The sequence below is a fragment of the Squalius cephalus genome (genome assembly GCF_949319135.1).
Source record: "Squalius cephalus genome assembly, chromosome: 20".
NCBI classification, from domain to species: Eukaryota; Metazoa; Chordata; class Actinopteri; order Cypriniformes; family Leuciscidae; genus Squalius; species Squalius cephalus.
The window spans coordinates 7207731-7234861 of NC_137141.1; the positions used below are offsets into that span (position 1 = coordinate 7207731).

At 35.3% G+C, this 27131-nt stretch overlaps 1 protein-coding gene across 3 annotated transcripts in view; it reads left to right on the forward strand.

The window, feature by feature from the left end:
- Positions 1 to 27131, forward strand: part of LOC307147568 (connector enhancer of kinase suppressor of ras 3-like) — a 92776-nt gene that overhangs the window by 28493 nt on the left and 37152 nt on the right. For all 3 annotated transcript variants that reach the window (XM_079852395.1, XM_079852396.1, XM_079852397.1), the window contains exons 2-10: positions 564 to 727; positions 6901 to 7103; positions 9166 to 9253; positions 13532 to 13573; positions 16836 to 16955; positions 18363 to 18422; positions 19903 to 19971; positions 20275 to 20421; positions 21457 to 21581. In XM_079852395.1, coding sequence (XP_079708521.1) covers positions 564 to 727; positions 6901 to 7103; positions 9166 to 9253; positions 13532 to 13573; positions 16836 to 16955; positions 18363 to 18422; positions 19903 to 19971; positions 20275 to 20421; positions 21457 to 21581 — 1018 coding nt within the window. The remainder of the gene's footprint in view (positions 1 to 563; positions 728 to 6900; positions 7104 to 9165; positions 9254 to 13531; positions 13574 to 16835; positions 16956 to 18362; positions 18423 to 19902; positions 19972 to 20274; positions 20422 to 21456; positions 21582 to 27131) is intronic.

The window sequence follows — 27131 nt, forward strand, 5'->3', positions numbered from 1 at the left end:
TGTTGCTTGTGCACAACTTTTTTGTACATGGTTGACATGTAAACGTATCCTTAGTTTGATCAAAGTTGAGGCCAAAAAAGCCTGAAATTATATAACAGAAGTTATAATTTTAGGATTTCTTAAATTTGGGGAGCGCAGAAACAGGAATCGAGGTACGGTCTATGGTTATTATGCTTAAAAGGGAAATGATGGAATTAAATTAACGTAAGCACTGCTTTCAAAGTGAAAATACGGCGCTGTTGCTTGTTCTACAGGCTTGTGTTTTTTTAGAGCAGTGTTTCAAGTAAAAGAATCTGCGATACATGGCTTATTTTGTGTGGGTTTGTTCTGTATGGATACACAGTATTAATTTAATTTGTGCAAGTTGTAAAGGTCTTAAAAAGTCTTAGGCTAAATTTGACAGTTCTGAAGAATGCAGAGACCCTGCTGCTTTCAGAAAACCATTTGTAGGCTGGTTCTCTAAAAAGTGTGTAAAAGTGTGGCACTATCAGTATCTGTTTGTTTGTGATGCAGAAATGTTTCTAAAAAATTTTTTCTTTCTTTTTCCTCTTCTTCTTGTGAAGGTCTGGATGACAGCCTACAACAGTATGTGCACAACTTTGAGAGAGAGAAGATTAATGGAGAGCAGCTACTGAAGATCTCCCATCAGGACCTTGAGGAACTGGCTGTTTCCCGCATTGGCCATCAGGAACTGGTTTTAGAGGCCGTAGATCTCCTCTGTGCTCTGGTTAGTCTTATTCACGTTTGTTGTGCTTCTAAATTGTGACCTATTTATTACATACTGTGTGTGTGTATATATATATATATATACACTGTATATACATTTGCACTCGTGATATCGCTTATCTATATCACATTATATAAATAATAGACAAAAATCATGAATTTTTGAGGTATTTTAACTGCATTCTATAGGATTCATCATGCAGTGAACTGTTGCCCTGTTTCATGTTCATCACCAATCAACTGTATGAAATGGAAGATGACCTACGTAGGTCTGGGGCGGGGCGGGTGCATTAACTGTGTTAAATCTTTTTATTTTTCCATAAGTAATTAATTAAATGTATGCCTTAAATCGACAGCCCTAAAATATTCAGTATTTATATTGGCTAATGTGATTGATTGAATGCAATTCTTTCATTACTATATTCACTAAAGGCCTTTCCCGGCCTACAAATATTGATTAGTCAGTAGTATTATTGTCTCCCATTCTTCTATTAATTTAAAAGAAATTGGTAGTTAGTCACATGACATGACAGAAAACAGCTTAAAGGGAGCTTTTAAAAACAGCTTTAGTTCAACCAAAAATGAAAATGTTGTCATCATTTACTCACCCTCAAGTTGTTCCAAAACCTGTATGAGTTTCTTCCTTCTGTTGAACACAAAAGAAGATATTTTGAAGAATGCTGGTAACCAGACAGTTTACGGTAGCCATTGACTTCCATGTTTTGTTGATTACCAACATTCTTTAAAATACCTTTGTTTGTGTTCAACAGAAGAAATAAACTCTGTTTAGAACAACTTGAGGTTGAGTAAGTGATTACAGGAATTCAAGATTTAAGGATTCAGGAAAAATATGCAATGTGCACTGGCTTTGGAATAATAATGTTGTTTACCACACAGAACAGTATGATTTTAAAAAAAGTAAACCAGGAAATCATTACTTGCGGAATGACTACGGCTCAGAAAGACTTTGGTTTCTGTGGATGCGTGTTCTGTGGGGAAGGAAATTCAAGGACCTGATATAAACACATGGAAATACTTAGGTAGAGTGTCTTGGTGGCTTTGACTGATGGTCATGCCAGTGCTTGTAAAAGATACCGTACATCGCAGTGTCCAGCACTGGAAGCTATAATTGTGCCCAGACCCCTAGCATCAAACGCAGACAATGGCCACAAATCTATTTTGGGTTCCCCATTTTTTCTTAGTGCGAAAAACTTTCTAATAATCTAAATGGAATCTTTTTCCACTTTTAATAGCCTTTTGTTGCAATGAGAAGATTCCATTGATGTTAAAGGTTCTTCTAGAAACACAGATGCCAATAAAGGACCACAGAATGCCTGATTGACCAATTATAATCAAGCATCCCAGAGAGCCATGTAATAAATCCTCAGATAAAATAGTGCACTAATATACAGACAGAATCTCAGGTATTTCCTAAAATGTCAATTAACACATTTTGTGAAATGCATCATTGCCTAAGAAGGATTAATGATTTAGAATGAGACTCATAATGATTTTTCCAGATCATCTCCCCAAACCTTATACTGTACATCTGTTTTGTCCCTAAATCACAGCAGCGTCCTCGATGGAAAGAGTCTCCTATTGTCTCATAGCACTGGAAATGATATTAAAGGCACTCAGGCCAAGTATTGGATGCAGAAAGTGCTATGTGTTAGTGTTAGCAGTGCTCCAGATCTCTCCCTGATGGAGTGTCCTTAAGTCTATTTCATGCTGAACAGGAAACACATTCCCACCTCCATCTGTGAGAGCGTCTATGAAATTTGCCCTGATGGAGCAAACCAATCTCTCATTTCTTCAAGCCATATCAGGTGTAGTTAACCCCATCATTTAATAAATATAAACCCTCAAAGCGCATTGGGGAGTTATAACACGGTCTCATTTCAGGACTTATATCATTTCTGATCATTCAATTGTCTGGAACGAATATTAATGTGTGTACCAGTGAACATACTCATGAATTGGCAATGTGAGCAGTTTAAAATGCTAAGACTGCAGTGATGCCATTACCATCGGTCAGAAGGCAATACTGTTATCCTTTTGGAGTATTAGACTTTCTGGAAATGTCACACTCAAGTCTTTACAATCAGGGCAACTATTTAAGCTGCTATTTGAAACCTGTTTCAAAGCCTCTGAGATTCACAGGATAGTTATTAAATGCACATTTTTATTACGATTCGTTATTAAACTGCTAATTAAAAGTTTGGAATAATTACGATTTTTTTGTTTTTGAAAGTAGTCTCTTATGCTCACCATAGCTGCATTTATTTGATCAAAAATACAGTAAAAACAGTAATGTTGTGCAATATTATTACAATTAAAAAACTTTTTTCTATTTAAATATATTTAAAAATGTCATTTATTCCTGTGATCAAAGCTGAATATTCAGCATCATTATTCCACTATTACCATTACTCCAAAACTGTTTTTGTTGCTTAATATTTTGTGGAATTTTTGTATGATACACTATGATAATAGTGATAATAGTTAATAATAGTAGTATAATAATAGTATAATAGTATAATAATGGTTTCTTTTATGTCATGCATTAAATTGATCAAAAGTGACAGTAAATACATTTATAATCTTACAAAAGATTTATATTGTTTTGGACATTCTGTTCATCAAAGTATCCTAAAAAGATTTTATCACGGTTTCCACAAAAACTTTACATTGATCAGAAACATTAAAAATAATTATTATAAATTGATTATTCTAAACTTTTGACTGGTAGTATACTAGCTTGTTGCTACTATTATATAATAGTTCACCTAATATAGATCATCATTTACTATCAACATTTATTAGTGAAAGCAGGCAGAGACCAGTGGTTGTCCAGAGCTATAATAGCACTGTAATGCCCGGTTTCACACAAGGCTTAAATCTAGTCCCAGACTAAAATGCATGTTTGAGTCTTAACTGAAAGTAACTTGCACTGAAATGTTAAAATATGTCAGTGCCATTGTTTTTTTCTCAAGATGCACATCAGAAATGTTTTTTTTTTTTTCTTCTAAGGCACATTTATAAAAGCTACTTAAATGTCCTAATTTAACTAAGGCCTAATCCTGGCTTAATCTAAGCCCTGTGTGTGAAACTAGCCCTACATGTCGTTAAAGGGATACTTCACCGATTAGCATTAAGCTTTGTATCAGTAGAAACCCGGTAGTATTTTCGAATGACCGTGCTTCCCTCCCTCATGTCCCCCTGAGACGAGAGATTACTACTAGTAGCCTAGTTGTATCATTTCTTCCGATACTGCCCTCTGTTATCGGTAGGCGTGGCTAAGGAGTGGCTTCATAGGGCAGCGAAGCAAGTGCATTCTGGGAGTTGTTGTCTTTCATCCACATGAGCCAAAAATAAATTTTCTGGCTTTTCTCAGTCTAGAAGGCAGCAACTTCTAAAATAATTTCACATTTCTACTAGCCTGACAAGCCAGACCCACATCAAGATGTTGGGTCTGGCAACACACCATTGGCAGGGCTCAGTCCGAGGGTCGGGATAAACGGTTGTCTTTCAAATTCCCTTAAAAGCTTAACTCCAAGTCCTCCAGAGTCGCGGCCAAAGCCGATTCGAAAGACCGCTGTTCGCCAGCAGCAGCAATGTTATTTGTTTTCAAGTAACAGGGAATTCACACGGAACCGTCGCAACTCTGCCATAATTGTTAAGCCCGCCCACCGACTCTATACACGATGTGATTGGCCTGACTAGAGTTTGGTTTTTCCAGCTCGCAAGCCAACGGAGAGTTGCTAGACGACTCTGGCTGCAAAATTAAATTTGCTGCCGCTAGGGTGCGTCTAGATTTCTAGGCTACATTTCTACTACATAAATGACCCAATTTAAATACACATTCATCTTTCCAGCGGTGAAATATCCCTTTAAAGGAGAAGCCATATGACCCAAATTGGTTATTTATTCTTTAACATCTTTCAAAAAGCCTTGCTTTAGTTTTTACATCCATAATGATGGGATGCAAGACATGTGAACCAATTACATTTGATGTTATTGACATCAAACCTGGCACTTTCTGAGTTGCTGCTACATATGAATGTGCAAGCAAAATTGATCACAAACTGGTTTGCAATTTGATGAGGGTGAGGAAACGATGATATAATTTTTATTTATGGGTGAAATATCCTTTCTAGACCATAGCAGATCAAACTGAAGTACTTTTTTTTTCTTTCAGAGATGAGCAGTTTTGGCTTAGATGCAGTACTTTTGCAAACTGAGATTTGCCAGACCAGGAGGAATGCTCTTGTCCTTTCCAAGATTTTAAAAGCAGAGCACGGGGGATGCCAGGTTTAGCAGCTAAATCAAGCAGCACACATTTTGCCAAACAATTTTTAGAGTCTAAATAGGGCTGTGACATTTTAAGCAGTCCAATTGCTTTACATCATGTAACAGTTGAGCATGGGGTGTTGAATTTAATACACTAAGAATGATGCCTTCTAAGTGTGGATTAAATTTCAATGTATGTAATACAGTCTCTTTGCTTTTTGCTGCATCTGCTGAACAAGCCTACATTCATTGCATTCCAGAAGTGGATAGAAATTGTCTACTAAATACATAGTATTGGGCATATCAAGCATCAAGTTTTTATTTACAACTCAAGCAAGTGTTTTAAATCCATGGCGTAAAAGGACACCATAAAAAACAGAAGTGAAATGTAAACTTGTTAGGTCGTGTAATGTGCAAATCTAATTGGTGTGGATTGCAACCCAAAGAATCTTTCACTGCTGATGAAGCAATTGGATTAATAGCTCTCTCGGTCAATGCCATGCAAGAATCACCAACTCTTTAAACTAAAATGTAATAAATAGTGAATAAAAAATGACTATTTATACTATCTGGATAAAGAAGGCAAATGTGTTTCTAGTATAGCTGCTTACTAAATGCATTTGGACCAGGAGAATATGGATTTGAAGTCATCTTCAACAGTACTCAACAGATAAATCAGCTAAATACTTGTGTTGGGAAGATGGTGATGAAGCTGGTCAATGTGTCAGACTTAGACCGCTTCTTTGTGCCTTGCTGTTTTTTCAGCATCTCACACCATGAGCACTGCATTTAAAACAGAATGTCAAGTGAAAAAGCTTTCAAAAACATCTCTCTGTGTTCTGTTTCATTCTGTCAGTTGTGTTGTGTCAACTGGTTTTGAATGTATGATCACATTCTGTGTACCTAATCCTCAACAGTGTTGCACTTCCACATGTAGTCCTCGACTCTTATCCCGGCGAACTATAAGGCATCACCCAATATGCCATTGTAACCAATCACAGTAATGAAAATGAAAAGGTTTGGTCACATGCCCATACCTGTATAGCTGAAAGCATATGCGTTCAGCCGAATATAAACCCTTTCAAAGTATACTCCGTTTGATAGCATGCGCGAAAACACAAGCGCTCGACACATGCGCACTAGAAAGCTTTACCTTTGTCCAGTGTCTTTGCTATTTCTCTCCATAAACAATAAAAATGACTTTGTACTCGTTTAAACTGGAGTTGCATGTATCTCTTAATTCCCCTCACACAAGTTGTGGACACCAATGTGGACATCTTTTTTTTTTTGTTGTCTCCGTTTCTTTTCAAATGTAACACAAAGGCCAGTGTTGCCGCCTTGTGGATAAACTAATTACTACAACAACAACAACAACAACAACCAGTGTACATTCAGCAGGGCTGCACGATTTAGGAAAAAATCTAATATGCATGGCTGTCTTATCTTCATCATGTTCATACATTAAAGCATCAAACTTTCATTTTGAGAAAAAAAAAACGCAGGAAAAAATTCTCTTTTGTTGATAAGCGCTTCTCATTACAAATATGGGAAGATGATTCACAGAGGCAGAGATGGAGTTCATGTGGAGCAGCGTTTACTGTGAACCAAGCCTCTCTGAGACGCTGAAAACAGTGAGCTGCTTCACTCTGAAACACGCAGCGCATACATTTAATTAAATGGCAGCCTTTGTGTTTTTATAATCGCACATTTTATTTTGATTAACATGCGGTTAGAAAAATCATGCTGTGTGTGTACGGTAAGCATGTACTATACTGATGACGATATTTACATCATGCACACTGTGCGCATGTCCTAGCATACGCATAAAAAAACAAGTATACTTTGGGCTTTACGGTAATATGTAATTTTGTCCTTCTTCCTCAGAACTATGGTGTGGAAACGGATAACTTGAAGAATCTGGTGCTGAAGATGAGAGCTGTGACCAACAGCCTTCACAATGCAACATCAGAACGCAGGAAGAGTCCAACGTATGAAAGCAACACATCTAGCAAGCTCCCAAATGAATTCCTCTCCTCTGTGGTTGAACTTATTGGAGCAGCCAAAAGCCTCCTGGCATGGCTGGACAGGTACAAACATCCCTAGTCATAATTTCTTTACATATTATTTATGTTGCTTATTTCTATTTCTATTGCTCCTTTCTTTATGTATGGAGGCATTCATTGGGAATTTAAGCATGTAATAGTTTGCGCACTGATGATTTATAAGGAGCTTTTACTCTGAAGAAACTGATGGTAAACCTCATATAATTCACTGCAGAGTCTGAACTTAGACTTGCATGAGCAGCACTTACAGATTTTTCCAGACAGGGCAGACAGTTGTAACCAGATACAATCCTCCTTTCTTTCCTTACCAGTCTGTGCACAGCTAACCACATCTTTCCTATGAAGGGTGAGATTTTTGTGAAGCTTTGTTCAAAATGCCAGTTAGCTGCCTTGCTATATCCTCCCTACATAGGCAACATCCTTACTGAAGTGGACCCTGATAAGTGACTGATTTACAACACTCTACATACATTGCAAAGAATGTGTTTCACTCAGAAATTGCTAGTAAATTTCACAAATAATTATGGAATTTTGAAGTAGGAATGCTGAAATAGTATAATCTCTGTTTTATTACCTTAAAAAAAAGTAATAGTTTTACAGTGCAGCTACTCCAGAAACCACAAAAATGTTCCTTTCACGGTTCCAATAGACATGATCCACTCATAAATGCATATAGGCCAATACAGATTGTTTCAAAGCAGCTTTACAGTGATAACAGGAAAATAATGCAACAAAGTTTGTTTCGGTTGTACAGGAGATCTAGAAGAAAATAGCGTCATAGTCCAGCTTAAGTAAGTTCAGTGATGGTTCATTTCTGTTGTAAAAAAAGTTATTAATTTAGGTAATTTATTATATAGCAGCTCTGGAGAAAACAGTGATGTCATCATCCAGCTCAGTTCAGTTCTGCAGGCAGATCAATATTATTGTTCAATATTATGTGTCCCCATCTAAGCAAGTCAAAAGCCAAAGGCGGCAAGGAACCAAAATTGCGGCTGTTTTCCCACCTTAAAGTTAAAAGAGTCAATTGTGTTTTTCATAGAAGCGTGGCTCAACACGGCTGTAGTGCATTAAGAGTTCATTTGGTGTGCAGATGCAAAATGCCGCAGAAATGGAATTCAATCAACAGACAAAATGTATCATTGCTTATTTTCCATTTCGACAGACAGTTAACAGAGTCAGGGTCTCCATTCAAGTAAATAGTTGTAGTACTTGCATGACTAGAAAGTGTGGCCCAAGGCGATATAAATATGGCCTCAGAGTGAGCTGACTTGTCTTAAAGGATTTTTTTTTTTTTTTTTGGTTTGACGTAGCATGTCGTTAAACTAACTAAGATACTAAACATAAAATAAATTGAACATTTGAATTTAATGTAATTACTTATCCGCTGTCTTTATTTATTTATTTATTGTCGCGACATATTCTGACAAAAAGAGAAAAATTCCCAACACTGAAATTATGCTTGATATGAGAATAGAATATAGAATTAGTTTAGTCTAGTTTCATTCTAGTAGTTCATCCACCAACAACAAAAAAAAAAAGTCCAACACCAAAAAGGATTTGAATATTTGTTTCTTTCTGAAAAAATATTTAAGAAAGAATTCATGCAAGCGTTTTAACAAAAATACAAGCTTTATAATTCTGCTTTTAAACCCTTGAAGTGCAAGGCCTTGTTTACTTTGATTTTCAAGTGCCTTGCTGTAACCACAATGTTGTGTGGATATTATGACACAAAAGAACATTCCTTTAAAGTCAAAGCCACTGGTACTATTATTATGATGTTTTAACCACAGAAATTCAGTGATATTTTCTCAAGTTATATGGTGTCATTCTTCTGAACTGTCTGGATAAAAGAAATGGAAACTGTTTGACTGCACTTAATGGAGCTGACATGGTAATGTGTTTAATCCCAGCTCCAGTTTTTATGACCACCGATTCAGAAAATCCAGACACACAGTGATGGAAATAAAGTTCTTTGCTATTGTACGGCCACATCAGAAAATCCCATGCAAGAAGTTTGTTGTCCTGTGCTTTTACACAGTGTGACATTTGTTGTAAAGTCTTTAACCTTAACTTCCTCTGTCTGCAGAACTCCATTGACGGGAATCAGTGATTTCACCAGCACCAAGAATAAGATCATCCAGTTGTGTCTGGAACTGACCACTACAGTTCAACAGGTCAGTATGGCTTTTTAGGACAGACACACATGTTCATTTTTTAAGCTCTCATGCATTTCACAGTGGGGGATTTATAGCTGAAAAGCTGAAGTCTGAAAGTCTGAAGCTAGTTATCTGACCATGTGCTGTCTTGCTGTGTTTGCTTTGGGGGATTTACTTCAGACAGAAATAAGCAGACCCCCCAACACATCAGTCACAGCTTCTGAGTTTACAGTTTCTTTAACACAAGCCAGGATGCTCTTTAACATGGCTGCCAACATTCCTTCATGTTATCTTCCTTGCTTGTGGTTGCCTTCTGCAAGAGCGCTTTCATAGATGCCATAATCAGAGATACTTCAAGATGGATATTGGTTTGATAAGTACATACTCTCTCCTGTCTCGTTCTTCCTTGGCTAGTATTCATGTTTAGATTGTTTAATAGTATGTTTCAAAATGAAGTTTGAGTTTTTGACATTGGCAGATTGATCAGTACCAGTTTTCAATGTAGAAATTCCAAATTTCTTTCATGAATTTGTTTTGGTGTTTTCACACAGTAGGATGTCTTTTAAGAATTTGAGAGACTTTTAACATTATGACAGCCCTGCATAGATTTTTGTTTGTGAAATGAACTATTCTGTGGAAGCTGTGGAGTGACTACATGGTTTGGGTTTGATCTATTGGCTGACTATGTAGAACCCTATCATTTCAGCGATGTGGAAAACGTGGTCAGAATTGTGGAATCGTGTCTCTGTGTGAATTAATGGTTTTGTCTACTACGTACTCAAGCACGTGATGCTCGTTGTGTTTTTAGTGTCTGCCATCGCACTATATGAGGACATGAACACATGAACTTCATGTCCAGAGCTGCTTGGAGAGTCACTTCACCAGCATTTTACCATTTAATTTGATGAAACCATCATTATATACATGCACAAACCTAAAGGTCTTCACGGGTAACCCGTCAAAATAAAAGTTTGGTTTAACTCAAAGAAATTGTGACAGAAATATATTACTATTGTACAGTACCTCTCAAAATAATAATGATAATACAATTATTAAAACATAATATTTTAAAGGAATAATCACACAATTTGTCTTCCATGTTTTCATTTTTTTACCACTTTGTTTTGTGAATTTAGTTGATAAGACATGTTTTTTGATTATTAAAGTTGAATTAAACCATTAAAATGGAATCCAGAAAAAAATACAATGGAAAAACAGAATTCAGAAAAAATAAAATGGAATTTGAGAAAAAATGAAACCCATTTCTTAGGGTCCTAAGAATACATTTTTTGCTAAACTTTCAATTGTTGTTATATTGCATAAGTTTCATGATTTTAATTAATTAGACATGCTAAAATTTAATTTAACAATTAAAACGCCTTACAGAAGAATTAAAATTGAAAAAAAAAAAGAAAAAAAAAGGTATTTGTACATAAATATATAAATAAAACGGATTTTATAGTGCACTTTCACTTTCTGTGAAAGTGAGGATACTTATATTTATTTTTAATTTATACTACGGGGCAGTTGAATGCTTGATTCTGGTTGTTTGAAGAACGCAGCTAAAGTAGTTCCAGGCAGGTCTTCTTGACCGCATTACAGTTCCTTATCACTTCGACAATTTTTTTTTTTTACATTTCCACTGGTTCTAACAGCCTACAACAGCAAAAGAACCAAAACCCATGATCACTTTGAACAAGCAAATAAATATATAACAAAAAATATGAAAAACATTACATTTAATTTCATACAAAACAAACACACACTTACACACATACATGGACGCATACACATGAACAGACACTTGCGCAACTTTATGACTTTATTACAACTGAAAACTACAGAACATTTCTCAGTTGTGAGGTAGGAACGTCGCTGTTCTTCAAGCAGTTAAACGTACAGCTTCACTATTAGTGAAGCGCTGTTGCCGAATACTGTTGAGAGATGCACAGACTCAGGTAATTCACACATACTCAATCTCTCTCCATTACATGGTAACCATAGTATAAATGGAATTGACTCCGGGCTGTTAAATTATTAGAAAAGTAATGCACACTCAAGGTGTAACTCCACTTCAGTTGGTGGCTGTAGTATATTTTTTGATTAATTCAATGGCCCATTGTTAATTATTCCTTACTTGACACTTGTGCCTAGTTTAAAAACACACTAAAATAGTTTTACTGTGGATCAGTAACTGAGCGCATATGATTGATAAGGAATGAGTTAAGGAAAGAGAGTGGTTGAGAGAGAGACATAATCAACCAAGAGTTTCTATAGAGAGTAAAGTGGAGCCAGTAGGGATCTCACCTAGATCAAAATGGTCAGAAACAGCATGGGTGTTTTCAACAGGGGCTCAAGAGTGTCTGGTACTCTCTGTCACAGCTTTTCTTAATCGTTTTGACACATTTCTCCAGACTCAGGTCACTGTTCTCAAAACAATTAGGCTAACACAGTGGTCTGAACAATTTGTTATTCTCCTAAACAGGTTGTACATTTTCCTTCATTTCACAAGTTTGTGTGCCCATATAATCGTAAGTGGTAAACAGATTTGGCTTGCTGTCTGCTATAGAGGGGTTCAGAGAGGATATTCTACTCGAGCTCCGATTGCCCCCCTATTATACAGGCAAAATATGGTACAAAAGGAGGAGAAGGGGAGGAGGAGGGATGCAGAAAGAACTAATAACAGGAAGTGGTTTTTGGTATTAATAAGAAGATTAGATGGGCGTACTCCTCCCGAAATAATGTTAATAACTTCACTTCATGCTAATTACAAATCACATGCATCATTTTCTCAAAACACTGTAAACAAAGTTCTCAGATATTTTCACAGTAGTTCATACAACCAACCAAAACTTTAATATATCAGGAACAAACAATTGCAGCTCTTTTTATTGGTTTTACAAAAATCACAATAATTTGTGCACCATTTTTCCAAATACAACAAACAAAACTCTTGTTATTTGTAAAATTCTACACACAACACAGTAATAAGGAAATGCAAATTTCCCAGTTGTTTACACAGCTATCTCAATTACAAAAAGTATAAAAGGGGGGGAAAAAATAAGAAGAATGGGAAAAGGAAGATGAGGAAGATAATTATTATTACAAATAATTATATACATAAAATATGTAGTAACTTTTCCCCCCATGATCCATGACCAGATGTAAATGAGAGGCAAGATCTATAAAGTTCATTGAGTCTATGATTGCAGTACAATTATTTATTTATTTATTTATTTATTTATTTATTTTATTTAGTTTTTTGAGGTGAAAACTCATCATTATACAACTAAACTCGTCAATCTTTGAAGAACACGATTAAAGAACACGAAAAACACGTATTTTCATTCCTGTATTTGTGTCTCTACAGCTAAAAGTATCATCAAATCAACAGAGAACACACTTTTGTAGTTTTGATGTTAGTATTTATTACTTGAATGAAATGCAGTGCTTCATTATGCAGTGAATACTGAACTGTTTTGCCAACATAAGAGTGTGTTTAGTTTTCTGTGTTCATTATTTTGAGAGCAACAACATTCATTTGGAGAAATGTGTCAAATCGATTGAGAAAAACTGTGATGTTGAGTTTCCAGCCCAGTCAGGAGTTTAATGATGTGGGAAAACGGTTTTAAAACATTAAAAACGGTAAACTTCTTGAGATCACGGCTGCTTCCTTTTCAGTTTACCATCCATTTCAGCTCAGTATGTGAAATCTTAGATATCAAAATGCTTATTACGTACCATTCTCTATGGCATACTTTTGTAACCTTTTACAACCTCTTATTTGTTTTATTTATATATGTATTTATTTTTCTTTTACAGATTTACCAGATTTCGATTGTACATTTTTTGTAAGGATCAGTGGCTTAGACTAGGTGGGCCACTGTTGGAGGTGGGGGGTGGAGGGTCAGGTTTTTATGTCTCGTGAAGAATCTGGGCAATATGTGAGTGACCTTCTTTATATAAAACCAATTTAAAAAAGTTGATCACAAAAAAAAAGCCTTTATTGAAGGTTTATTCCCCTTCTACCCTTAATGCACCATATGCTAGTTTTCCTTGTCTTGTCTTGTCTCTCTCTTCCTCACACTGGTGTATTCCCACAATGTGTTGTGTAATTATCTTGTCTCGGAGTGGACATGGAGATGTGATTCAAGGCTGAAAGCTGTTTTTTTGAGGCTGGAGGTCATTCACTGTTGCTCTGTAATTATACAACATTCCTGAATCTGAACTTTTTGTTTTTATTATTCACAGTGGTTTTAAACATGCTCTGCAATTTTTCTTTATTTTTCTGCACAGGACTGCACTGTGTATGACATGGAAGAGAAGGTTTTGGATGTTGTAAGTATCTTTTGCATTTCCATTATTCATTTTCATATATAAAGTTATTTGTTATTTCTTTCACTTGTGTAAATGGCGATAATGTGTCTCGTTTTAGTTAGTTTTATGTTTCTCAGATCTTTCTTCAGATGTTTCTTATGTTTCTCAGTCTCATTACCTTTTATCCTTGATCATTACCTGTAACACAGAAATTCTGTCTCAACCCCCAATAAACACCCCAAACACAAATACTGGGGCAAAGATGATTTAAAAAAAACAAACAAAAAAAAAAAATGTATGTATATATGCACACACACATACAGGGTACATCTCGGTTTCCACAAAATAACATAGATAAGTTTAGTTTAGTTTATTTATTTTTTTATAAAGCACATTTCTACTGCCTCAAGTGCAGCCCAAAGTGCTGTACAAAGCCATTGATAAAACCAAACACAGAGAATACAAAACGGAGTTATTCCATAACCTAGGACCGGCTATCGGAAAGGCGCAATCACCTTTTTCGCTTGAGTCGGGACCGCGGTACCTGGAGCAATAATTTATCTGCCGATCTCAGATTCTTTACTGGCTGGTGCGGAATAATAAGATCTGACAGATAGGAGTGTGCAAGACCATTTCAAATTTGATAAATTATTAACAGGGCCTTGAGGTCGATCCGAAATCTGATAGGTAGCCATTGAAGAGATGTTAGAATCGGGGTGATTCTGTCCCTCTTTCTCACACCGGTCAATAGTCTAGCAGCGGCATTTTGAACCAGCTGCAATCGATTCACCAATGACTGAGAGAGTCCTAAATACACCACATTACAATAGTCCAGACTGGATGATATAAAAGCATGGATGATCGTCTCCAAATCTCTAAATGAGAGCATAGGTTTAATTTTAGCTAAGTAGTAGAAACTAGTTTTCACCACAGCACTAACTTGTTTTGCAAAATTCAACTATATACCCAGATTTTTTGCGCATGGGTGAACATTTCTGGAGAGTGGCCCCAAGTAGCTAGAGATAAGTGGCGAAGAGCTAAGATGGCCAAAAACAACAACATCAGTTTTGCTCTCATTTAAGTGGAGAAAATTCTTAGCCATCCAGCATTTTACATCATCGAGACACTTAACAAGGTTGGAACAGGACTTATCAAGTGGATGTAATGGGACATACAATTGAGTGTCGTCAGCATAACAGTGTATAACATAGAAGGGGGGATCTCCTCAACCACCACCAATGTGCAGCATCACCTGGATGATGCCACGTCAGCCATACTGCGCCAGAACGCCCACCTCACACCAGCTATAACAAAATGAATATAACAAAATTTTATAACAAAATGATACAATTATTCTTCTGATTATTATTATTCTGAATCTGATCCAGACGTAGTCTTTGACAAAAACATGATTTTCTCAGCTTTTTGCTCAAAATGTTGCTTTTTTATGAAACTTACACACATTCAAGTGTTGATGAACACATGTATTTTTGTATTATAGTATAGAATTTTGTATTATTTTTTTGTCTAAAAGCAGAGGGACTTGCTCAAGTGCAGTGAAATGTGAACACATGCATATGTGTTCACACATGTCATACATGCATATTGGGAAGGGTGAAGGAAGTGTAGAATTGACATGCAAGCACACGCTCTTGCATTAAGTCTAGGCATAATAGGTTGACAAAATCACACACAAAGCTTGAATGGGTTGAGTCCTGTATTTCTTCCCTGTCAAGCATCTGCGGAAGAAAGAAAGGGAGCCCATTCATGAGAAGTTGATAGTATAATTGGGCTGTCTGCAATACAAGACAAATATACACTAGGTCAAAAGTTTGGAATAATTTAGAAATTAAAAACAAAAAAGTTTGGATTTTTTTTTATTTATTTATTTTTTTTTACATTGAAACATTAATATTGTTAAATATTGTTACAATTTAAAATAATTGTTTTAAATGTAAGTTATTCCTGTGATGCCAAAGCTGAATTTTCAGTATTACTCCAGTCTTAAGTTCACATGAAACAGTTATTGTTATTGTTGAAAAAAGTGGTAACTTAAAAATGGTAACATATAAAATATATGCTTTTTGTCAAAAATATTATTTAACATCACTGAACCAACCTATACATAAACCTAAACATATCAATTTATACCAGCTAAATTAATTTGCATAGGTTAAATCATGTAGAAATAGCTCTTTACTATATTAAGGTTACACTTGTCACAGTTTACCATTCAAAAGTTTGGGGTAAAGAAGAGTTTATAAAAAATGAACACTGTTATTTAGAAAGGATGTATTCAATTGATCAAATTTGTCAATAAAGACATTTATAAAGTTACAAAATATTTCTATTTAAAACAAATACTGTTTTATTGAACTTTCATCAAAGTATCTTGAAAAAATATGTCACGGTTTCCACAAAAATATTAAGAAGCAAAATCTTTTCAAGATTGATGATAATAGAAGCCATTATTACTAATAATTAGTGATCACCAATAGTAACTGCATATTTCAGCATAGTAACAACAAATCAGCATATTATAATGATTTCTGAAGGATCATGTGACACTGAAGACTGGAGTAATGATGCTATTGCCATCACAGGAATACATTACATTTAAAAATATATTAAAATAGAGAACACAATATTACTGTTTTTACTGTATTTTTGATCAAATAAATGCAGCCTTGGTGAGAATAAGAGACTTCTTAATTATTCCAAACTTTTGACCGGCAGTGTAGATTATTTGTATCTTACGTTATGTTGTACTCTAGCTATATTTATATGGAAAGGATAAAGTGATACTCGACAGGACATTCAACTCTTCAAATTGCAACCTAGGTTAAATTTTGAAACAATTCCAACAGCGACTTATTAATAAATCAAATGAAACCATGTTGTTTAATGCTGTTCTCTCCAGTGTTTCATCCAGAATGTACTGTTCAGTTTGTTGACACTCCTGTCCTTGTGCACTGAGCGGAAAATTAAATCAAAGCTCGGATAGCATTCACTGTGTTTATGCATGGCCTGTGGTTTATTTATGTGCTTGGCTTGGCTGGATTCATGTGGAATTTTAAAGTATATCTGTTTTTCTAGGCACGGATTAAAGATTGCATTAGATTAAATTAAAATAAGTGTTTATATCATTGTTACAATCAACATGTTAGTCCATTTAGACTCTGGAAAACAAAAATGCACAGAAAACATCCTGAGTGACAGAATTTGAAGATGACTAATTCATGCAGGACTATTTTTCTAAACACTCTGTTCTCCTGAATTACAGTCAAAGGTGTTGAACGGTATTTGTGACCAGACTGTGAGAACCACGTCTGATCCTCTCATGAGCCAGTCAGCATGTCTGGAGGAAGTTCAGCTGACCAACATCAAACCAGGAGAGGGATTGGTGAGAATTATTACTTACTTATAATCATTATTTATATTCATAATGTTTTCATGTTATTCCTAAAAAGGACATCTCAAACCAGGTCATAACGACAAAAATTAAAATTCCCTCAACATTTACTCACACCCATGCCATTCAAACACAAAAGGAGAACATTTAAAGAAAGTATTAGGGTTGTGCATTTTAGCCAGTTTTCCTTTCAAGTACTCAATAGATCAATAAAAAGAGTACTCAATTTGAACTAAAACATATTTATGTATAATATATTATATATCATCATTTTATTTTTCTTTATGAGAAACATCTAAAAGGAATATGATCGTTTAAAATGAAGTACGTTTTTAAATAGTTCAATAATATATACTGGTAAATTTCATTAAATTCAATCAAACTAATAATTCTAGATTATCTAATAAGATTATCCAGATATATATTCAAAACATAATATTACAAATTCTCTATATCCACACAAAATGACACAAATCCATAAGTGAACTTGAACTGTTGCATTCTAGTCAAATACATACATATAACTTAAACAACTTAAAGGGATAGTTTACCAAAAAATGAAAATTCTGGAAAACTATGGAAGGCCGATCAACTGTCACAAATCACAAATAAAATGTTATTACTATATCGTTCTCATTATAATGTCATGTATATGACAGATTTGCTCTGTACATCTTGCACTTAAATATATTTTCATTATCAAAGTGATTCCAGGCATCACTGAACTTTCGAAGCCATAGTTTCACTTTAGTTTTCTGGTCTGGGACAGCATGTCGTCCCAACACTATCAATAAATAAAATTATGAATTCAGAAGTCTTTGATTATAGTTATGTGGACTGCTTTTATGACTCTTTTTAATGGTGCTTTTGCATCATTTGATGTATTGCATGGAAAAATTATTCAGTTTTTTCCATGTAACAAAAAAAAAAAAAAAAAAATGCACCTGCACAATTAAACTAAGACTATTACGGCTGTTCCAATTAGAGTGAAATGTGAAAATAAAATGAAAAGTGTTGATTTTAACGTTTTTGCACTGTGGAGCATTCTAACCAATCACACACATTTCTATTGAGCTCATGAATGCAATAGCCAATCAGAGGGATTCAGATTAGTTACCGCTGAAAATGTTGAACTTTTTGGTGTTTTTTTTATTGCTGGTCCAAGATGGTCTACCAGCATAACCGAGATGGTGTTCCTGGTCGACTTTGTCCCTGACGGTACAAATGACAAGTAAAACCAGTTGTCGTCAGAAAATGAAACTAGCGCACAGAATATGAATCAGACTTCTATTTTCTCTGTATGTTTGCAGGATCCTGTCTGCCAACTGTATATAGTGCTGTTCTCTCTCTATTTCTGTTGTTTTTCATGTTTTCTCTCCCTGTCTTCCTGTTGCTCAGGGCATGTACATCAAATCCACCTACGATGGGCTTCACGTCATCACTGGCACCACTGAACATGTGAGTAAGGGCTCTGATGACATAAGCATTTGATTCATCTCTATTCGCTTTTTGATGCCAATGGCTGAGATAAATGTAGCCTCTGTGTGCACGTAATGTTCAGTCTAAATGAACAAACTCAGAAATAGATGGGGCTTCTTTTAGATTGCAGACTGAACAGTGTTTGTTAGGGCTCCAGGTGGTACACAGGAATTGTACTTTCTCAGTAAAAATGTTGCCATACATGTCATTTTTAATTAGATTGCATTCCTGGGAATGCATGAACTGATTTTGTAAAATCTATATCTTGAATGCAATACAAGCCACTTTAATCTTAGTCTTCTATATGCATAAATGTCATTTCAGAGGTTTGTGAACAATTTTCAACATGTCCATGGATTCTTAAAGTATTTAGATTAAATTCACAAAATATAAAGCTGTTAATTTTTTTTAAATAGCATAGAAGAAAAGATGGGAGATGCTTCTGTTATTTGGATAGTGTTATCAATATATTTATCGATTCAGATTCTGTACCGTCTCTGCAAAGAAAAGATGGTTGTATGGATTTACATGCTAGCCGTCATTGAAGATCACAAGTATTGAGCATGATGATGTTTAAGGGTTAGTTCACCCAAAAATGAATATTCTGTCATTAATTGCACTCGTGTCGTTCCAAACCCGTAAGAATTTCATTCATCTTCGGAACACAAATGAAGATCTTTTAGATCATAGAATATGAGATTATTCTGTCCCTCCATTGACATTGACGCAACTACCACTTTGACACTTCAGAAAGTTCATAAAGAGATTGTAAAACTGATCCATACGAATTGAGGAGTTTAGTCCACATTTTCATGAATTTTTATTTTTGGGTGAACTGTCGCTTTAATTTAAAAAAAAAAAAATATTATTTTTTTTTTTCATTGTCTTTAACATGCACATCCCCTGACTTTTTGTGACCTGTTTAATAACAGACATTCTTGACAATGTCAAAATTGCACAACGCTTCTGCTCCGAAGCTAAATTCCCACTGCTCAAGTGATGATTCATGCACCCCAATTGATGACTAATTTCAGATTGTTAATCACACTGACATTTGCTTTATTGTCATGGTATCGTTTATTTTTATTACAAAACAACAAAAGCTTGACTGAGTCAAACCTGTTCTCAAAACCTTTTGGATAATTCATTAAAAACAACAGCTCATACAAGTCATTTGTACACAGGTGTGTTGTTTGTTTTTGCGTGCAGCCCTTGAACAGCGCTGAAAACACAGCTGTAATGTGTGGTGCATCTAGTGTTCATTTTGTCAGCTATTATTTTTTTTATTTTTTTTTTATAAATGTAGTTTTTATCACATTTAGTCAACCTTGTCCTGTTTTTGTTTGGTCAAGTTTTAGTCGGGGCTATGGATTGCATCTTGTTCACAACAATTGCAAATGGTTTTGACAGAATGTGAATATTTAAAGTAAAACAAATACTTATAGAATGTCCCCTCTAGTCTCCAGCAGATTTGACACACAAGATCCACGCTGGAGATGAGGTCATCCAGGTCAACCAGCAGACAGTGGTGAGCATTTCTTTATTCGCACAGGTTTTTTGTATTGCACATGGTATTTTCTATTAAAATAAACCCTTTTTGTTTTTCATCTATACTTGTTTAGTACTGAATGAAATGCGCGTTTACGTAATTTCTCTCCACCCCGTCTGCAATATTGGATCAATTTCTTCACGATTAGTCGTATTTGTGCAGACTCATGTTCAGAAGTGCGTTCTCTGCAGGACTGTGCCATGATTGTGCCTATGATCATCTGAAAAGCCTGAGCAGAATTCTTTTCAGTAGTTCTTAAGGGCTTGTGCTTGTTTGCTCCAGGTGGGCTGGCAGCTGAAGAACCTGGTGGCCAAGCTGAGAGAGGACCCTAAACGTGTAGTTCTTATTTTAAAGAAAAGACCCACAGGAACCTCAGGATTTACCCCAGCGCCTCTCAAAAACATGCGCTGGAAACCGCCCGTGCCTCAGGTGTGTCATTCATAACGCATTAACAATCATCAACTCTCACATGAACATAGAAGTGAACTGAATTGTGTTTTCTGATGGAAGAAAACATGCATGAAATATTCATTTTATACTATATGACCAAATATACACTTCTGGTCAAAAAGGTCAATGTTTTTTTTTTTTTTTTTAAGTCTCTTATGCTCACAAAGACTGCCTTTATTTGATAAAAAATACAGTAAAAACAGTAATATTGTGAAATATTATTACAATTTAAAGGAACTGCTTTCTATTTGAATATACTTTAAAACGTAATGTATTGTGAACAACACCGATCTTCAGTGTCACATGATCCTTCAGAAATCATTCTAATCATTAAAGGGCTCTAGTTACATCAAGGGTATGTCAGCAATATTATTTGAACAAAGTGCTGTGGTTTATTATGGAGGCCCGCACATGACATGCAGGGAAAAAATTTTTATATCATGGCCTTGTTTTACTAAATCGTTCACTTAAATTAGTTAAATCAAAACAAGGGAATGAAGTAGTTCAACGTGGCCATGATTTACTAAACTGAGGAAACAAATTAATGCATTTTGCGAATGATTTCTTAATTCATAGCCATGATTTAACTAAAACAAGTGAATGAATTAGTAAATTGTGGGCACGCTATATATTTTTTGTTTGCATGTCATGTGCGGGGCTCCGTAGTTTATAAATCTTTAAATCAAATAAAAGAATTGTGTGTATGTGACATGTTTCGGTTTATACAGTGGTCCCAAAAAGATTTTGGAGTCACACTTAAATGTCTAATATTGTTTGAACAGATGATCTATTGTTGTATCATTTGAAAAATTATAATTAATCATTATATTATACTGTAACTGTATACATATAATCAATTTATTTAACATCACATTAAGTATTTTGTTTGAACAAATGTTGCTACATTGATATATCAGTTAATTATTTGTTACACCATTTAGTGATGTCTTGATAAAATGTGCCTTTTAATTTGTGAAGAGATGTTTTACAAAAGATTTTCCTCATGTTCTACAGAGCTCCACCTCTCCCAGTAAGAGTCAGTCACCAGACGAATCTGCCAAACTGTGCAGTAGAAAGGACAAGCCTGCCATACTGGACCTGTACATCCCTCCACCTCCCTCAGTGCCTTACACTCCACGGTGAGCCTGAAGCCAAAACCTCCGTCAATGTTCCCTTGTAACATGTAGCATTCAAATACCTTGTGAATATCATGGTGTTTTGATTATAGTAAACATTCCAGGGGCCAGTTGCATAAACTTAGCCACTATGTTAAGACTGTGCCTTAAAGGGTTAGTTCACCCAAAAATGAAAATTCTGTCAGTAATTACTCACCCTCATGTTGTTCCAACCGCGTAAGACCTTCGTTCATCTTCGCAACACAAATTAATATATTTTTGATGAAATCTGAGCCATGTCTCACTCCTCCGTAGGCTGCTATGTGACCGAAACTTGCTGGCCCAGAAAAGTTATTAAAGAGATCGTTAATATAGTCCAAGTGACTCCAGTGGCTCGATCTTAAGTTTATAAAGCGACGAGAATACTTTTTGTGCGCAAAAACAAACAAAAATAACGACTTTATTCCACTTTTCATTTCCTTCTCTCTGGGCCTCGTAGTGTTTTTGCGCTGCGCGTCTGTGTTGCACGTCATCACGCATCACACACATGACCGACGTCGGCCAATAGTGAGCCTACGTGGTGACGTGTAACACAGACGCGCTGCGCAAAAACACTACGAGGCCCAGAGAGAAGGAAATGAAAAGTGGAATAAAGTCGTTATTTTTGTTTGTTTTTGCGCACAAAAAGTATTCTCGTCGCTTTATAAACTTAAGATCGAGCCACTGGAGTCACTTGGACTATATTAACAATCTCTTTAATAACTTTTCTGGGCCAGCAAGTTTCGGTCACATAGCAGCCTACGGAGGAGTGAGACATGGCTCAGATTTCATCAAAAATATATTAATTTGTGTTCCGAAGATGAACGAAGGTCTTACGCGGTTGGAACAACATGAGGGTGAGTAATTACTGACAGAATTTTCATTTTTGGGTGAACTAACCCTTTAAGAACTAATTTAACCGCTAGAAATTAGTCAAGAGGTAACCCGTCTTTCTTTTCTGATTCAAATGAGACCGATCTACCTTTTTATGTAACTGACTTTAAAAAGTAAGCAACAGTCTTGAAGAAAAAAAATAGATTGCTAACTTTTAAGACTAGACTAAGCAGTTTATGCAACCGGCCCCAGAGTATAATGGTATTTAGGGCTGTCACTAACGATAATTTTAGTAATCAAGTAATCGGTTGATTATTTTGAAGATTAATCGAGTAATAGGTATTTTTTTTAATAGGTATAGGTTTTTATTACAACCCCAAAAAATAAAAATAAATATCCAGTGAACAATAGCCTTTAAAATTACTTAAAATACATATACATATATAAAATGACTTAATATATAAAATGACACAAGGCCTTCTTCGTTGTAAAACAAATATTCAACAATATTATTGATCTGTCTGCATTGACACCATTATATGAGAACTGAATATATAAACTAAATTAATAACTTTTTTACAACAAAAATGAACCATCACTGAACTTAAACTAGACTGTGACGCAATTTTCTTCTAGAAACAAACTTTGTTGCATTATTTTCCTGTTATCACTGTAAAGCTGCTTTGAAACAATATGTATTGCAAAAAGCGTGGTATAAATAAAGGTGACTTTACTTGACAAATAATTGGTTCAAATAAAATATCAAAAGCAAATAATCATATGGTTTCATTGAACAAGACTGTTAAAATGCTTGTATTATGTAATATTACACTGTAATATTAGTCAACCTTGTCTTGTTTTTGTTTAGTCAAGTTTTAGTCGACTTTCTGTACACCTAAAGACTTTGAAAAGATTTAGAAAAGACTTTATAAGATTATCAGCTCACATCTAAAGACTTGGGGTTCACAGTTTTTAGTCTCAGACTAAAGATTTTACAAACATTGAATCTTGTAGTGACACTATTTACAAGACTACAACTAGATTATATTAGCTTTTTATTCCCACCAAATTCCTCCTATCATGCTCAGCAGTGATTTAACAAAAATGGAGGAGAAGCAGCTAAAGTTAGATATCATAATGTATCACATTATGTTGCATGATCCAAAATATTTCTGAAGGTAGGCCTACAGTGGTGGTATATAAGATAAGATCTCTCCTTCACACATTTGGGGTGAAGGAGTCTATCGCTAAAGGAGCTGCTCAGTGCAGTGATGGTGTTCTGCAGGGGGTGGGAGTCACTGTCCAAATTATGTGATTATCATCATTAAATAATAATTAAAATAATAATAATATTAATAATAAATGATCATTATTATTAAATTATATAAAGGCAACCATACAGTCATGTGAAAAAAAATAGGACACCACGAAAGCCTGTCTATTTTTCAACATATGGACATGTAATAACAATTTGAACAATACTGAAGGACCCAGTGATTTAACTAAACTATTTAAAAATAAGGAAGGCCTTTTTAAGACTCTCTGTGAAATGTAATTTTAAAAGAATGCAATTTTTGAGGAGGAATAAATTAGGACAAATAATAAATTTGAGGGTACATAACCCCCATATATTTCCCCCACACTGCTTATGAGTGTGGAAAAGGATTTAAAAAGATATCAAAGGACTTTGACATCAGCCATTCCACAATTTAATGGTGATTTGTTTGATGGTATTGTTTAATTACAATAAATCACTTTCTTTTCCAGGAATGAAAAAAAATTCAAATTAGACATTGTTATGTGAACATTTCTTAATAAAGAGTTGACTATTTAATGGGATGACCTAACTTTTTCACATGACTGTATATGGGGGTTATGAATCTATATCATTATATGATGAGAACAATAGTTTGAACTAAATATCTTGAAAGGGTATAATTTTAAATGCTGTGTTGAAATTATGAACAAGTGTTTCACAGTGAATATTCGAGGGTACATAATACAAGAAAAGATACATATCTACTATAGAATACAGAGAATGGACAATACTCACAGCAAGGATAGCGAATTTATTGGTTGTTGATTGTTTTACGTCACTATGACTACGCTAAGACTTGCGATAATATCAAACATGTTTGATATGAAAGACTAGAGAAAGACGGGCATAAATCGGGTCGCCGACTGCAGATTATCACCTCACATTTAAAGATCGAGACGACGGGAGCGCGCCGAGACTCCAGTAAGATTCCTAAAAAATGCCGGTCTTTAGTCTGGGACTGTGAAAATCCTTTGGTGTACGCCCAGCATAATGTCTGAGCATTTTAGTCTAGTTTTAGTCAATGAAAACGTAGTCACATTTTTCGTCATGCTGCATAATGGTTAAACCGGTAATAAAGATTATTTAAACTGGTAATAAACAAAAGTTACACTTTACAGCAGGAATGAGCAACGTCGGCCCCTGAGTGCCGCTGTCCTGCAGAGTTTAGCCCCAACCCTATTAAAAACTCTCCTGCATGAGGATTTCTAGTAATCCTGAACACCTCCATTAACTTGTTCAGGTGTGTTTGATGAGGGTTGAGCTGAAGGTGTGTATACGCTAGGGGTGTCCCCGACTATGGATTTTCATAGTCGAATCAGAATCGTCAAGTCTTGCCTATAGTCGACTAATAGTCGAATCATGTGTATGGGGGTGAGGCTGGGGGCGGGGCTTTAACATTTCAAAGCCGCGATGTACAGAAAATCATACAAAGATATAGAAGAAAATGTATAAAAACATTTTGGATCAGTAAAACTAAGAAATAACATACATAACTCCAGAAAGGCCACACTGCAGACAGGATTTGCATTTCACACTGTGCGAGCAGGCTCTAAGTACAGCACAACATCGGTGCACCGAAAAAATAAACAATTAATTTACTAAATTAAATTAGAACAGAATATACCTTTCTAATAAATAAAAATACAAAACGAAATAAATCAGAATCAAGTCACAAGATGAGCAAATATGTGCAAAATGCCTAAAGTGCAGGGGAACATATATTCAAAACACAAGCCACAAATAGTTAGATTAGATAACCCTGACAGATCAATAAATAAAATTAAAATAAGTAAATTATTAAAATAACGATAGTAGCCAGAATTTTCAACTTTGTCTTTTTAACTTGCAGAAACAACAATAAATGCTAAACTGGAGTGGCAGTCTTTTTATCTAAAAATGTTCACAGCATCCAAAAATCAAATTAGAACCGGCTGAAAAGTTTTGAAATCACTTGTACCCTACCTGATCGAGAGAAAAAATCCAGTCTGTCTGTGTCCGTTGGAGTCTTTTGTGCGCGCGGATAAAATACATTCTAAAACACTTAACGTGAAAAAACATTTAACGACTTAATCTCCTAAAATAGTTCAATTAAAATATCAAATTATGTAAAGAAAACGCTTTACTATAGGAGGAACGCATTGCGTTCATATTCTGGGTTCATCTGCTTATCTGCACATAGTATGGTTTCTTAAAGTGTGTACTGTGTACATGCACTAAGCCACGTTAAAGTGCCTTTTAAGCGTTTTAAAAGATTTTTCACATTAAGCATTTTAGAATGTCCCATGGAAAACCAACTTGTTAACGTTGGCCGGCAGAAGTGCGATCATGGTTTTCCTGATGCTAAATCCAGTCTTGGAGAATACCCTTTCTGATGGTGTAGGCTACATTCACACTTTAGATTTTCTTATCCCAGACATTGTTAAAGATTTAAATCCTTGCCGCAAAGACGCTCCTCTGTCGGTCACGGATTGAAAGTGAAACTTAAATCTGTCACGGGTTGTTTGGATTTATTCACGCACGTTAAAAAATATTTATTAAAAGCTTCTTTCTTTGCACATTTTTATATAGGCTACAGCATTATCATAATAGGCTGAATATTAACGTATTGACAGAAAACTGGTAGTTCTATGTGAAATCAGACATTGAGCGCCCTTCATATAGCCAAAGTGGCATGATCCTCGTTTCATAACACTTCTGCGAAGATTCGACCGTGAGATCGGTTGTCGAATCAGGCTCCTTCAATCGAAGCATCGAATCTTCGACTATTCGGGGTCACCCCTAGTATACGCCATGTCTTAATTACCGTAAATATTCTGACTTGTAAAAAGTATTCATGTGATCGTAGAACTTAATTTGCATAGAAAAGTAATTTTCAGAGAGCTAAGCCTTATTTTGGAGTTTATAATGCAAGAGAAACATTTAAATCTGAATCCAAGGATGTGAACAGCTCCCAAGTACAGCGTCATGTGTTGTCATCTCTTATTTACTGTAATTACGACATGGCGTGAACGCAGCATAAACTCTTCAGGACAGTGGCCCTCCAGGACCGAAGTTGCCTATCCCTGCATTACAGCATGATCAAATCCTTGTTTAAAATTGGCCAAACAACATTTAATTCAAATGTCCAACTAATCTTGAATATTCTTTACGATAGAAATGCTACGGCCACTGTAATTTCTTGAACAAGAACATGTGGACACCAAAACATGTAAACTTAGAGAGAGGGTTTAACTTTTATTTTGAAATTGCAATGAACAACAGTTCACATATTTAGAAACATTAATGTATTTTCCTGGGTTGGCAGAGGTTTATAAATGATTTACGTTACAAATATGGTGGAATGGCTCACGTTGCTTTCCCAGATGAATATTACAAACAACCCA